Here is a 13,396-nt window from a genome sequence, read left to right on the forward strand (position 1 = left end):
TAACCTACTCCCCTCCTACCCATTACAGAACGGCAAAACCAAAATACTCATTTCTAACTGACAGCATTGAAACATATCCTACTTCAAATGGCTGACTAGACAAGGTTAAAAACCATCCTATTAGGCCCCATCTTGGGGTGAAAGCCATCAATATTGTCAGCCTCTTCATTGCCAGCAAGTCCATTATTATTGGCGCATACAGGTCCTGGCTATCAGCATGGCCCACACCTTGACCCAGTTAGTGGCTTGGACTTACTGTTGGTGCACGGGCTGCCATCCAAAGGTCCACTGGTGGTATCACAGCCATGGCCTGTGGGAGCGGGCTTAACGGTGTCTGGCATGTCCGTTTCCTCCACTTCTGTGACCAACTCCAACGTTCCAAATTCACTCATGCGAAACTGTGGCAAACAAAACAATATAAAGACAAATATTGGGATGGAATTCAAGTCTACGGCTTCAAGCATGGTATCAATGAGCAGAAGGCTCACAACATTGTGCTGCAACATAGCTACACATGAAAAATCTACCTAAAGAGAAGAAAAGACTGGCATCACATTAAATTATTGTGCTGCAATGTAATGACACACAAACAAATCTACCCAAGTAGAAGAAAAAAACTGACATTCCATTAAATTATCTGCATAACATCTTTTATTGCATCAAATTCGCATTTTAATATGGAACAAACTAGATGGCATTTAGAAAAATGGCCCATGGTAGGACTTGAAAAAATAAAACTGGCCTAAACTGCCCCTCTTACTAGGAGTAAGTTGACAGCTGTAGAACAACCGACGTGTGGCAAAGGCAAATCTTGCTAAAAATCAAATCCTCGAATACCAGTGTGCCAAATTATGCCCCTGCATCCACTCAGGAAAAACTGTCTTGACATATTGTGGGCTCACATAGCAAAACCAAAATAAAATGATGAACAGTTTGCTGAAACTTTTCAGACACTCACCCAGTCACAGATATCGGTTTAATCCATTGTTAGTTTGCCCGCCACGTCACCCCAGTTTGGACCCAGCCATATGCAAATCATTCTTGACCCTGCTCCCCAGTGGAACAGTCCAGTCCAAACTGCCACGCCAGATCATCCCTGGAATGGAAACAAGCATTTTGGGACCGGTTTCAGGGTATCACCCCTAATCAGTCAGGCTAGCTTAAATCCAGTGGCGCAGCGAGCTAGGGACCCACAACTGCCGACGAGGCTTTCTAACGGCTGCAAAAAGTATTATGCTACCCCAGGGGACCCCTCACCAAACACATGCACACTGCCATTGCAGACTGGATGTGTTGGTGGGGAGAAAAAGGTTAAGTCGACATGGAATCCCTCTCTGTGTGCCATGCCCACAAACCACTACCTGTGGCATAGGATGTCACCCCTATAGCAGGCCTCACAGCCCTAAGGCAGGGTGCACTAAACCACAGGGGAGGGCATAGGTGCATAAGCAATATGGCCCTACAGTGTCTAAGTCCTTTCTTAGACCCTGTAAGTGCAGTGTAGCCTTGTTGAGTACACGGGCTGGGAGTTTGTTATTACAAAATCCACAGCTCCATGATGGCTTCACTGGTTGCTGGGAAGTTTGTAAGCAAACTTCTCAGCTCAATAAACCCACACTGATGCCAGTAAAATGCACACAGAGAGCATCTTAGAGATGCCCCCTGAAATTCGCCCGACTCTCTAGTGTGTGGCTGACCAGTCTATGCCAGCCAGCAATACCTGGCGAGTTTCTGACCCTTGTGCTCTCATGAGTCAGGAACAGTGCTGCTCTGGGTGAAGGTGATTTACACCTCACCCCTGCAGGAACAGCAACACTGGCGGAGAGCCTCAAAGGCTCCTGACATTTATTTTGCTGCCTCAGCTAGTGGAGATGCTTGCCCCCCGGACCAGGCCTCCCTTTCAGCAGCAGGTCAGGCCGGAAAATTAGTAAACACTAGGAGGAGTGTCCACCCCAGCTGGGACCACCACTAGGGTCCCCAAAGGTGAACCCCTCCTGGCAAAATCCTCCATCTTGACCTCTGACCCCTGTAACGCCTCTAAATATTGTATTTTGGGACACCCCTGAGCCTTGCTCCTTAGATTCCTGGCGACCTGAAAGAAGATGGACTGAAGAGCTGCATCAGTGAAGACTCCAGACGACAACTGACTTGGCCCCAGCCCTACCAGCCTGTCTGCAGCTTCAAGACTCCTAAAAAAGGGCAAGGCATCCTGCAGGACCAGCGACCTCTACAAACCCCCAGAGGACTGCCTCCTTAACCAAGGACAAAGAGCTCCTGAGGACAGCAGCCCTGTCCACAAAAAAAAACTCCAAGAAGGACTCCAGACCCTCCTGGATCCACGAGTCCTGCCCACTCTGCACCCGACGCCCACAGCCCAAGTCCAGGTGACCCACCGGTCCACAGAAGGGCCCCAGACGATTCAGACCATGAGTCTACTCTGGATTGACCTCTCTTGACCAACACGATGACATCTCCAGCCTAAATCCAGAAGACCCCCTTGGCCACAACAGGCTCTAGTGAAGATTTCCCAATGCCTAATGGTAACCCTGCACCCACAGCCACCTGGCCTTGAGGAACCGAACCGAAGGTCCAATCAGGTCCAGTGGGCTCTCAACATACCTGTCCAGCCATTAGTCTTCTTCAGCTGACTCCGTGGGCCAAGCCTGCAGCCTCTTTGTAACCCCTCCCCCTTGCCTCCCCACTCCCAGGTTCCTCCACTGAAAAGCATTGGGCACCCGATGCTATGTTTGCACCCTGCATCCGGTCGCCCCTGTGCCACTAAGGGTGTGATTTTGGTGCTGCCCTGTGACCCCCTCCCCTCCACCCCCCCCAGTGTTGATCTAAACCCACCCCCCCAGGTCTGTGCCCGGAAGTCTCGGGTTCTTACTAAGTGCCCCCAGTCTCCTTAGGATTCCATTGGGCGCCCAATACCAATTTTGACCTCTGCACCCGGCCGACCCCGTTTTGTTGGTGGTCCACTTTTGGTGTCTTCCTAAACTTTGTCCTGTGGACACCCTAACCCCCCCGAAGACTGGGATTGTAAATGGAGTACTTACCTGTAAACTGTGTTGATACATTTTCCTCCCCAGGACTGCATTGCTTTCTATGAAAAATGTCGACATGTCTACTTCTGAAACATGAAAAGTATTACTTAACTGAAATCTGTTTAATCTCTGAATTCTAAACACACTGCATTGATCCTTGAAGTGACACATTTTGTAAACTGTACTTACCTGCAACAAAGATCCTTCTGGTTCTAGAAATAAAGTAACAAAGTATATTTTTTGACACATAAATATTAGCTTGGAGTCAGCCATTGCGTGTGCGCCTCATTTCTTGATTGTGTGTCTTCAACAAATGCTTAGCACTACTCTCTGATAAGCCTAACTGCTCGAACACACTACCACAAAATAGAGCATTAGTGTTATCTACTTTAGCCTCTGTAAAGTCTCTGGGGATCCACTGGACTCTGTGCACATTATACCTCGTTTTGATATAATATATACAGAGCCAGCTCCCTACAGTGAGCAAAAAAACAATGCCACTGTTGCAGCAGATATGTTAATATGAGAATATGCTAATAAGCTGCGTATAATGACTAATGAGAAAATTTGACATTTGATTAGCAGTCATTGAAAATAACGTGTAATGTGCAAAATGTGCCCACAGGGAGTGGTCACCATTTGTGTTAACAGTACTAAATAATGTGAATGTTTTAATAATTGTACTATTGTGTTTTAATGAGAGATAAAGATTTATTTCATGATGCTTCATATCTTTAAATTAGCTATACCAGAGACTTAGTCAGCACTGGGCCTTGCTTGCTTAAACGTGGAGACGCGATGAGTTGCCGCAGACTGGAACTGAAGAAAAGAGACCTAGAACTTTACAGCGTTCACCATGAAACACTGCTAGTAAAATCTGCAAACTCACCAGCAGACAGGAGACAATCAGAACAAATGGATACAATTATGTGTAGAGTAAGCTAAATGTACTTTCACAGGACTCGAACAATGAAGCTACAGACTAAGAGTTGTGAGAAACAATTTTGTTACCCGAAGAACCGGATGATGTACTCATCGACAAGAGGACCAATCATGTTAATGGAACTTGACTCTCAAAATAATGTAGACAAGTGGTAAACAAAAATTATAGGTTAGAGTCATTAACCCTGATAAGGTTGACCAATGGACGAATTGTGGGACAGACTGAGAGACCCTAATAAAATGTCATGACATGAGGGGAAAAATCAGAATGGAGAGGTGAAAGTTGATAACGTCAGGAGACGCTGTCCGAAGTGACGAAACTTGGGCTTGCTTCCTGTGAGCCTTATTGATGACTGATGACCTGGGGACGAAGACTGACTCGTTGCTGATCTATGTTGGATAGGCAGCTATAACCTGATTGACTAATGAATGCTTTTTTTTTTCTAGGTACCAGCTGCACTGTTTTAAATGTTTTTTTTCCCGCTCTTCTAGATAGATTTTTCCAAATTAATGATGTTGCCAAAATTGTTTTCGCATGAATCCCCACATGCTGATGCTAATTTGGAGATAGACAGGCTGACTTAGACTGACTGACTGACTTATGTTGTGGAATTATTCGATAGCTCATGAATTGCTGTGCTTTGTTTAATGTTGATTGCATATTAATAAAGTGCTGAGAATTCATTGCTTATGATGATGATATAATTTGGAAATCACAATATTGTTGAATAAAGGTTTATGATTAGAATTGTAATCAATAGGGAATAAAACCGGACGAACTTTCATATGAGTGATGGTGGTACTTCTGATTAGATTAGTTCATGGTATTTTAAGTTGAATGGATTGATTTGTTGAAGTTTTCTTTTACTCGCTATACTTGACTAGGATAACCTATGCGATCCAAAAGATTCATCAACATATACGAGTCCCCTTGTAAGTTTACTTACTAAGGACAAGGCGCGCTAGCACCACCGAACCGCACAGTTAGGTGGCATCCATATGCTCCACGTCTATTGTCGGCACTGTGTACCACATCACGGTTCCCATATATGCGCCACCCTGGTGCACTGACATCAGTTCTTTTCCAGCAAGCAGTGATTCAACGAGGGCTACCCCTCAGTCATTTCTTGACTGGCATTTTTCCACTTTTTTGTCGAAGACTTTTCCAAGTGCGCTACTCCTGGTGCATCAAGGATGTCACACAGAAAAGCAGGCTTTGGGCCCTGCGGATCTCGTCATCGGGCAATGTCTATGACGGATCTGCACCTCGTGTGTCTTTGGTGCTGGGAGCATGACCCACAATGTTGCTCCGAGTGTCGAACCATGCATCTGAAGTCTTTGAGGGAGCGGTCCCTAAAGCTGAAGGTGGCCAGACGCTCAACTCTGTGCAAGTCGAGATTTCAGTAGACAGGAGGGTCCTGGGATCGGCCGCTGAGTCCTCCATCATCATTGTCCTTCTCCAAGTCCTCTGGGCGATCGGTTAAATTGAGGCACAAGAAGAAATCTAAAAAGTCAAAGCATTCTTCATCTTCTCCTCATCCATCAGCGGACGAGACGAAGGAGCGTCGAAGTTCCAGGCTTCGCCTCATTTTTAAGCGGCCCAACCCCACTGAAGTGCCTTCAGACCCCATGGAGTCAAAAGGGGCCTCTTCTGGGTTCCACGCTGGTGGCTTTTGCCTTCTGCCGAGGGACAGCCAAGGAAACAGTCCTTGATCTGGACCTGCATCGGTAATGCCACTCTGACCTTCCCCAACGCCAGTCCTTAAGCCGACGCTCCTGGCACCGCCCGCACCCACTGGCAGTGCCTTCCCCATTGTAATCCGACTGACGCGAAGCCGGATGGGCATAATACGACTCGAATGCCAAGGTCAGCAAGAGTCTTACTCCTAGGTGAGATTGTGAGCCGATTTCTTATGGGTTAGGTTTTGAGGTAAATGGGAGGGTTCCTGGACCCTATAGAATACCAGCTCCATGAAGACCTACAGACTGGTGTACAGACTTGGGTGAAGCAAGCAGACCGGATACTTCTCCAGATACTGGTATGCTTTCTCTCTCTACCGTGGCTACTGAGGAAAATGCTTCTTACTCAATGGTGGTGAGGAGGGTGGCTGAGGTCCTGGACCTTGAGTTGCCATAGGTGGCCTTCAAGACTAATCTGACAGAAGTGCAACAATCAGGAGCTTCTATCTCAGAACCCCTTGTTTCTCTTAAATAAGGCCCTAACGGATGTCCTACTGGGTACCTGGTCCAAACCCACCACAGGACCTCCTGTGAGTAGCGCAATTGCCCATTGCCACTGCCAAGCTCCAGCAACCCAAGTTTGCTGATGCAACACCCCACCCATGAGAGCTTGGTTATCCAAGCCTCAACCTCCAAGGGGATGTCCCCTTCCACTCGCTCAAATAGGGAATCCAAAAAGTTCTTCTGCCAGCCTTGCACTGCGGTCCGTGAACACTGCATGCTTTTTGTCTAGTTATTCTCACTCTTATCAGTGCTGCCACATGTCCTGGAGGAGGCCCAGGTTGTACTCTCCCAGGCTGTTGCCAATGGGAGATGTAGGACGTTGGCCTAGTGTGTGGTGGACAACTATGGAGTTTGCACCTTATACCAGGTCCAGACAACCAACATCAGTTAGTGAGACAGTGTCTAGGAAGCCAGGGCTCGCCAGTGGTAGCTGTAGTGAGCAGCCAAGACGTATCTAGAAGGAGTGTAAAGCACTTGCAATACCACAGTAGTCATGCAGTAGCTTATCTCACATGAAAGGAACCACACAGTGCCTGAAAAATAAAAGGTATTTATTACAGTAACACTGAACTAGATTGCGTATAGGCAGTACCCCCAGCTGAAGATAACTACGCACTATATGTACACAATAAGTATTACGAATTAGCATAGGAAAATAACAAGCATTGGCAGGAAATAGCAGAAAATAGCTAGGGCTCTATAGAGGGAAGAGTTGGGGGGGGGGGGGGTGTTGGGGGGGGGGAGATCATATACCAAAATAGTGGAATGCAAAATTAGGCCCCACCCAAGGATCTAGATTAGTTAGAAGGAAGCTGGGAGAACTCGGGAACTTATGGCCCCCCCAGCGACCAGGAAAAAAGAGGTAATTTACCGTGTCTTCCCAAAGACTAACAAGGGGAATTGGAAAAGGAACTTTGCAAGAACAGGACCAGTTCAGTGGAACCCAATGGTGGATTCCGGTAGAAGAGGACCTGCAAAAAGAAGGGGACGGAGACCAGTCATCGCAGGAGTGTCCCGGTGGGACAGGAGCCACTATCCACCCTTCTGTGGATGAAGATCTGGGTCGACAGTAGATGATGAAGGACAGCTGTGGAGACCAGGAGCAGAAGAAGAGTCCCTGAAGCTGTTCAGAAGCTGTGCCACACCGGTCACAGTCGGTCAGTGGTCAGGAGAACTGCCAACAAGCCGCGGAAAATGCAAATCTGGGCAGAAGAGGATTTATAGAAAAGAAGAGGACCAGAAAGGTCCAGAAGACTTAACCCTTGAAGAAGAGTCTGGGCTGATCCTCAGCAGTCAGGAAAGCCAACAGAACCAGTCTTAACCCCCACAGGCAACCCACTGGCAGTAGGGACATTAGGTTGCAGTGAGGCCACCTCAGCACATCTGGAGAGAAGTTCCACGTTGCTGGAACAGCAGAGAAGAGACTCTCCTTGCAAGGATAAATGCTGGAGGCTGGGGTTTCTTGGAGCCTGCTGATCCCTCGGAGCAGGAGTCAGCAAGTCTTGGTTGCTGCAAGAGTCGTGGTGCCCAGGGATACTGTCCTGCAAGGAAAGGGAAGGGCTCACTGTCTCCCAAGCTGGACAGAAGGCAGAGAGGGCCAAGAGGACCACTCAGAATCATCACCTGTGTTGGAGGATCCACGTAGTTCCTGTGGAGAGCAGATCCCAGCAGCTAGACGTCGTTGCCTTGGGTGCTTGCGGATGCAGGGGAGTGACGCCTTCACTCCAAGGGAGATTCCTTCTTGCTTCTTTGGTGCAGCTGAAGTTTTGCTGAACCCAGAGGATGCACAGCCGCTGACATGTTGCAACATTATTTCTCTTTCTCCTTCCAGTAATTGGAAGGCAACGTCATCTCGGAGTTGCAGGCTTGTATAGTCCCCATGAAGTTCAGCAGCAGTTCCAGTGACCAGCAACAAAAGAGGTTGATGCAGAGGAGTCCTGGTGGAGTCCTGCATGCCAAATCTGGGGACCCACCCTCAAGGGAGTCCCGAAATAGCACTAGCAGGGGGCTTCGTCACTACAGGGTGACCGCTTATCAGAGGTGGATCACTGACGTCAGTCACCTGCTCTGACCAAAGCAAATAATCCCAGGGGCCTCTGCACATCTTGTTTCCAAGATGGCAGAATCAAGTGGCCACCTGGAGGGGCTCAGGGCACCACCCCTGGGGTGGTGATGGACAGGGGAGTGGTCATTCCCCTTTCCTTTGTGTGGTTTCGCACCAGAGCAGGGATCGGGGGTCTCTGAACTGGTGAAAAACGGATTATGCAAGGAGGGCACTGTAGGAAAGTGGCCCTTTTGGCATGGCTAAACACCCCCCACCCACACACACACACACACTTTTCTGATATTGCTGCTAACTTGACTGTGTGTGTGCTGGGATACTGCTAATTAGGCCCCATCACTAGTGTTCTTTCTATAAACTGTACCATTGTTTCCACAATTGGCACACCGATAACGCGCTTGTCAAAGGTACCAGTGGTACCAAGGGCCCCATGACCGGGGAGTGTCCCTTAGGGTTGTAGCATGTATTGTGCCACCCTAAGGGGCCCCTCACCAAACACATGCACACTGCCACTGCAGTTTGTGTGTGCTGGTGGGGAGAAAAGAGTAAAGTCGACATGGCATCCCTCTCAGGGTGCAATGCCCACCAACCACTGCCTGTGGCAAAGGTAAGTCACCCATCTAGCGGGCCCTACAGTCCACAGGAAGGGTGCACTATACTATAGGTTAGGGCATAGTGCATGAGCAATATGCCCCTACAGTGTCTAAGATCATTTTTAGACACTGTAACCGCAGTGTGGCCATTTTCAGTACATGGGCTGGGAGGTTGTCATCACCAGCTCCACAGCTCCATGATGGCTTCACTGGAGGCTGGGAAGTTTGGTATCAAACTTCTCAGCATAATAAACCCACAAAGATTAAAGTGTTGGATGTATTGTACAATGCACACAGAGAGCATCTAAGAGATGCACCCTGTATTTTAATCAACCCTTTTGTGCAAAGCTGACCAGAATATGCCAGCCTGCCACTAAAAGATAGGTTTCTACCTTGTGGAGCCTTTGTGCTGAAAACAGAAACCAAGCATGCTCTGGATGGAGGTGCTTCACAACTCCCCCCTGAAGGAACTGTAACACTTGGCGGTGAGCCTCAAAGGCTCAGACCTCATGTTACGGTGCTCCACGGCACTCCAGCTAGTGCAGATGCCCAGGCCCTGGACACCAGCCCACTTTTGGCGGCATGTCCGGTGGGAAAATGAAGTAAAACAGGGAGGAGTGACCACTCCAGCTCGGACCACCCCTAAGGTGTCCAGAGCTGAAGTGACCCTCTCCATGCAGAATCATCCATCTTGGTTTGGAGGACAGGGACTAATACAGTTAGGAGTTTGCCCGCCCCTCTCCAAAGGGAGTGGACACAGGAAGGGTGTAACCACCCTCAGGGACAGTAGCCATTGACTACTGCCCTCTGACGCCTGTAACACCCCTAAATCTAGGATTTAAGGGCTCCCCTGAACCTAGCACACCAGATTCCTGCCCACCTCAAGACAACAAGAAAGAAAAAGGACTGCTAAGCCGACTGTAGAAAAGTACCCACTTTCTGGCATGGTTACCCCCACTTTTTGCCTGTTGTCAGTATGTTTTGACTGTTTTCATTGGGATCCTGCTAACCAGGACCCCAGTGACTGTGCTCTCCACGTTTAAACTTGGTTGCTTGGCCCACAAACAACCCACATTTGGCATACTGGTGCTCCCATTTAAGTCACTGGTATATGGTACCCAGGGCATTGTGACACCAGGGGGTCTCCCCATGGCTGCAGCATGTATTATGTCACCCATGGGGGGGCCCATGCAAACTGTTTCAGCAGGCTTGCCATATCAGCCTGCGTGAAGGGGTGCATGCATCCTTTTTCACCACAGGTCACTGCACCAGGTCACTGTAAGTCACCCCTATGTTAAGTCCTCCTTGCCCAGAGGGATGGGTCCAAGTACCTGTGTGTGAGGTCACCCCTGCATGAGCAGAGGTGGCCCCACAAACTCAAGCTCCATTTTCATGGACTTCGTGAGTGCAGGGACATCATTTTACACGTGTACTGGACACAGGTCCAGCTACATAATGGTAACTCCAAACTTGGGCATGTTTGGTATCAAACATGTTGTAATCATACCTCAATACTGTTGCCAGTACTGGATGTATGATTCCATGCACTCTAGGGGCTCCTTTCAGGACCCCCAGCATTACTCCTACCAGCTTTCTGGGGTTTCAGAACAAAGGATTTCATTTGGGAGAGGGAGGCAACACCAATGCTGGCAATGTGACTAAGGCCCATCCCATGGCTATGGTGACCTAAGAATGGAGAGGGGTTAATGGCCTGAAACAGGTAGTGGTCTCTTCTGCAATCCCAATTGGGCAAACAGCAAGAGTGGCAACATCTACCCCACCCTCAGAAACTATAGTATCTTCAGTGTGAACCCCGATTTGCTCTAAGCACACGGTTGATTGGGACAGGCTAAACCTCCAGTTTGGTGTCCATGCTGTTTACAGTTAAAATACCAGGCCTTTTTGAGATCAACGTTTCTACCCTTGTACTTACAGGAAGATTGTAAAGTGGCTTGGGCCCACCCTCCTGCTAAGGTTTTTTGGGGCCTTTAAAAGACTCTTTGCTTTTATCCTTAGGTATCTCACCACCCCTCCCCTGGGAAGGCTATGTAACCCCTTTTTTTTGGTCACCCCCAGTGGAAGTTTTGGTCATCCTAGTCTTGACCCAATGGTCTGCCTTCTTTCCCAAATCGTGGGGAAAAATTGGACCTCGGCCTACCAGATATTAATGCAACTTGTCATTAAAGCAGTTACTGAAAAGATGGGGGCAGTTCCAGGAGTCCTCTGAGAATCATGGTGGCAGGAGCTAGCATTCACTCATGTAAAAGACAAAGTAGCCTGAGATTTGTACAAGCTCAACGACATCCACACTAGAAACATATCAAGCATTCTGCAAAATTGCTATTGAAGACTTTCCTCCAATTGCTATCGGGTGCTCTGATCTCGACTTTCAAGATGATGGTCTTCAAGAGAAGGTCTAGTTGGGCATGAGCATTTTCCCAGGCTCAATAGAGGGGCACTAAGAGAAGGATGCCACACTTCAACTGACTTCTTGAGGTGTCGGTAGCTTCTCTCCTCCACGCATTTTCCTCAGAAGAAATTTCAGCATGAAAACACTAGTAAGCTGTGTCTCGGAACCACGTTACTCTCAATCTGAGGGTAGTAGCTCAACTTTGTTTTAACGGGAAGCATCTCTGTATTGCCATCACTTTTCTGAAGTTGGTAGAGTGCTGCAGAACAGAGTCTCGTTCTCTACACACAGGTCAGCCAAGAATACACCTTCTCTCTACATCTCTCCAGAATTGGGGTAAGACTATCTCTGCATAGGTAATTTCATCAGAAGACTTTCCTTAAATCAGAACCATTACTCACAGACACTCTTGGATGATCCAAGCCGAGAGATCGATTACCACCCTATGTTAATGAGAACAAGGGTAGCAAGAAAAGACTATTTCAATTGACTCACTGCCGCAATTCTATTCTAAAACACATTCTTTATAAGTGGCAAAAATTCAATAAGAGGAGCGCATGCCTTGATTAACTGGGGTAAATTATAAGCGTGTGCTTATTTCATGAAGGTAAATTATGTTTCAGTGCTGTTTAAATATATGAACTAGATATGCAAACTATATGTATGTGATTATCTCGCCTCTGCAGGTAACTGGTCACAAAGATCAGTTGGGGAAAAAACACAAAGAATAGAGGTGGAGTTTTCCCCACAAGGCAGTCTCTCTGGTTTCTCTATCCACTTCCCCTCCCCTGCTGATATTTCATGCTGAAGATTATAAGAGTAGTCGGTGGCCAGGCCTCGAAAAATCATAACAATTTTACTAGACCTGCAGGTCGAGTAGCTTGAATAATATATTCGACCTAACTGTAATGTACTTGACCCGGGCACGGGTTTTAAATTTTGTGATCCTAGGCAAATATTGTATTTTACAGTCACCTTTTTCTTCATTCTCCCATGAGAGCACCTTCAAATATGTGAGTACAGCATTTCTGCTATAAACAAAAATCCTCTTTTGTTTGATTAAATAACTTAACGTTTGCTCCATGTATAATAAATCTAGCCCACATATAGGGTACAAATAATCCATGCATGACTTGCCTCTTAGTTTAGTAATAGCTTTGCCATTAGAGTAGGAGTGTTTCCCAGTTTATGTTTAAACACTCACTTTTAAAAAATATATTACTAAAACATGATGTGGTAGCGCACTGTCATTTACAGACAGTAAATTTCCAAGAAATGTCCAAGAACCTTCCGACTAACTTGCAGCTTTACTGATAAAACTATGTAGTGTATTAACAATAATCTATGAAAATTGGGTTTCAGAAAACATTTATTATTTGCATATCACCAAGTAAAGTGTTCTGACTTTTTTTCATTAATTTCATCACGCAGAAAGAGAAAAAAATGGTCTTTCACAGCTACTGAAATAGATTTTGAAATGTTTGTAAAGTTTCTTAGTTATATGAATGTTATGTGTTAAGTAAAAAACCTGCTACCAAAAGCCTTTCATTTCACATAGGTCAGACAGTTCACCTTACAAAATCCTGGAACTCTGCAACAACAAGGAAACGTATTTGTATTGCAAGAAGACAAACTGACTTTTGACCTCTGTCTCTACACACAGAGAAAATGTGACAAGAATAAGATTTAAATGCATCTCAATTTCTAATTCAGTTATTGACTGAACAGAACACCTGTTCTTTCTCCACTCCCTAGAAGGGTTGAGTGGAATCTAAAAATAAATAGATCTCATAAAATAAAACTCAACATAGCAAGTGGTCGAGTAGATTTTTCAAGCCTTGGTGTGGATACTAGTAGAGGAGATTGGGTCGAGCTTCTGCTCCTGCAGAATTTAACTGACTTATACTTTGACACTTCTTACAGAGTGAAGTGCCTAACAACTATTTCCACTAGAGCAGAAGATGGTGGAAGGCTTGGATTTGAAGGCTTTGGTAGGGAATTTAGATAATATGCAGAAATAATTAACTAACACGACAGAAGAGAACAAGAGTCTAAAAGAAGATAAAGAAAGATCCCAACTTGAGACATCATATTTTACAAC

General features: G+C 46.6%; 1 protein-coding gene across 6 annotated transcripts in view; it reads right to left on the bottom strand.

Moving 5' to 3' along the window:
- Positions 1-13,396, bottom strand: part of L3MBTL3 (L3MBTL histone methyl-lysine binding protein 3) — a 558,444-nt gene that overhangs the window by 418,526 nt on the left and 126,522 nt on the right. For all 6 annotated transcript variants that reach the window (XM_069224176.1, XM_069224178.1, XM_069224181.1 and 3 more), the window contains one exon: positions 257-398. In XM_069224176.1, the coding sequence (XP_069080277.1) occupies positions 257-398 (142 nt within the window). The remainder of the gene's footprint in view (positions 1-256; positions 399-13,396) is intronic.

The sequence above is a fragment of the Pleurodeles waltl genome, chromosome 3_1 (genome assembly GCF_031143425.1).
Source record: "Pleurodeles waltl isolate 20211129_DDA chromosome 3_1, aPleWal1.hap1.20221129, whole genome shotgun sequence".
Taxonomy (NCBI): Eukaryota; Metazoa; Chordata; class Amphibia; order Caudata; family Salamandridae; genus Pleurodeles; species Pleurodeles waltl.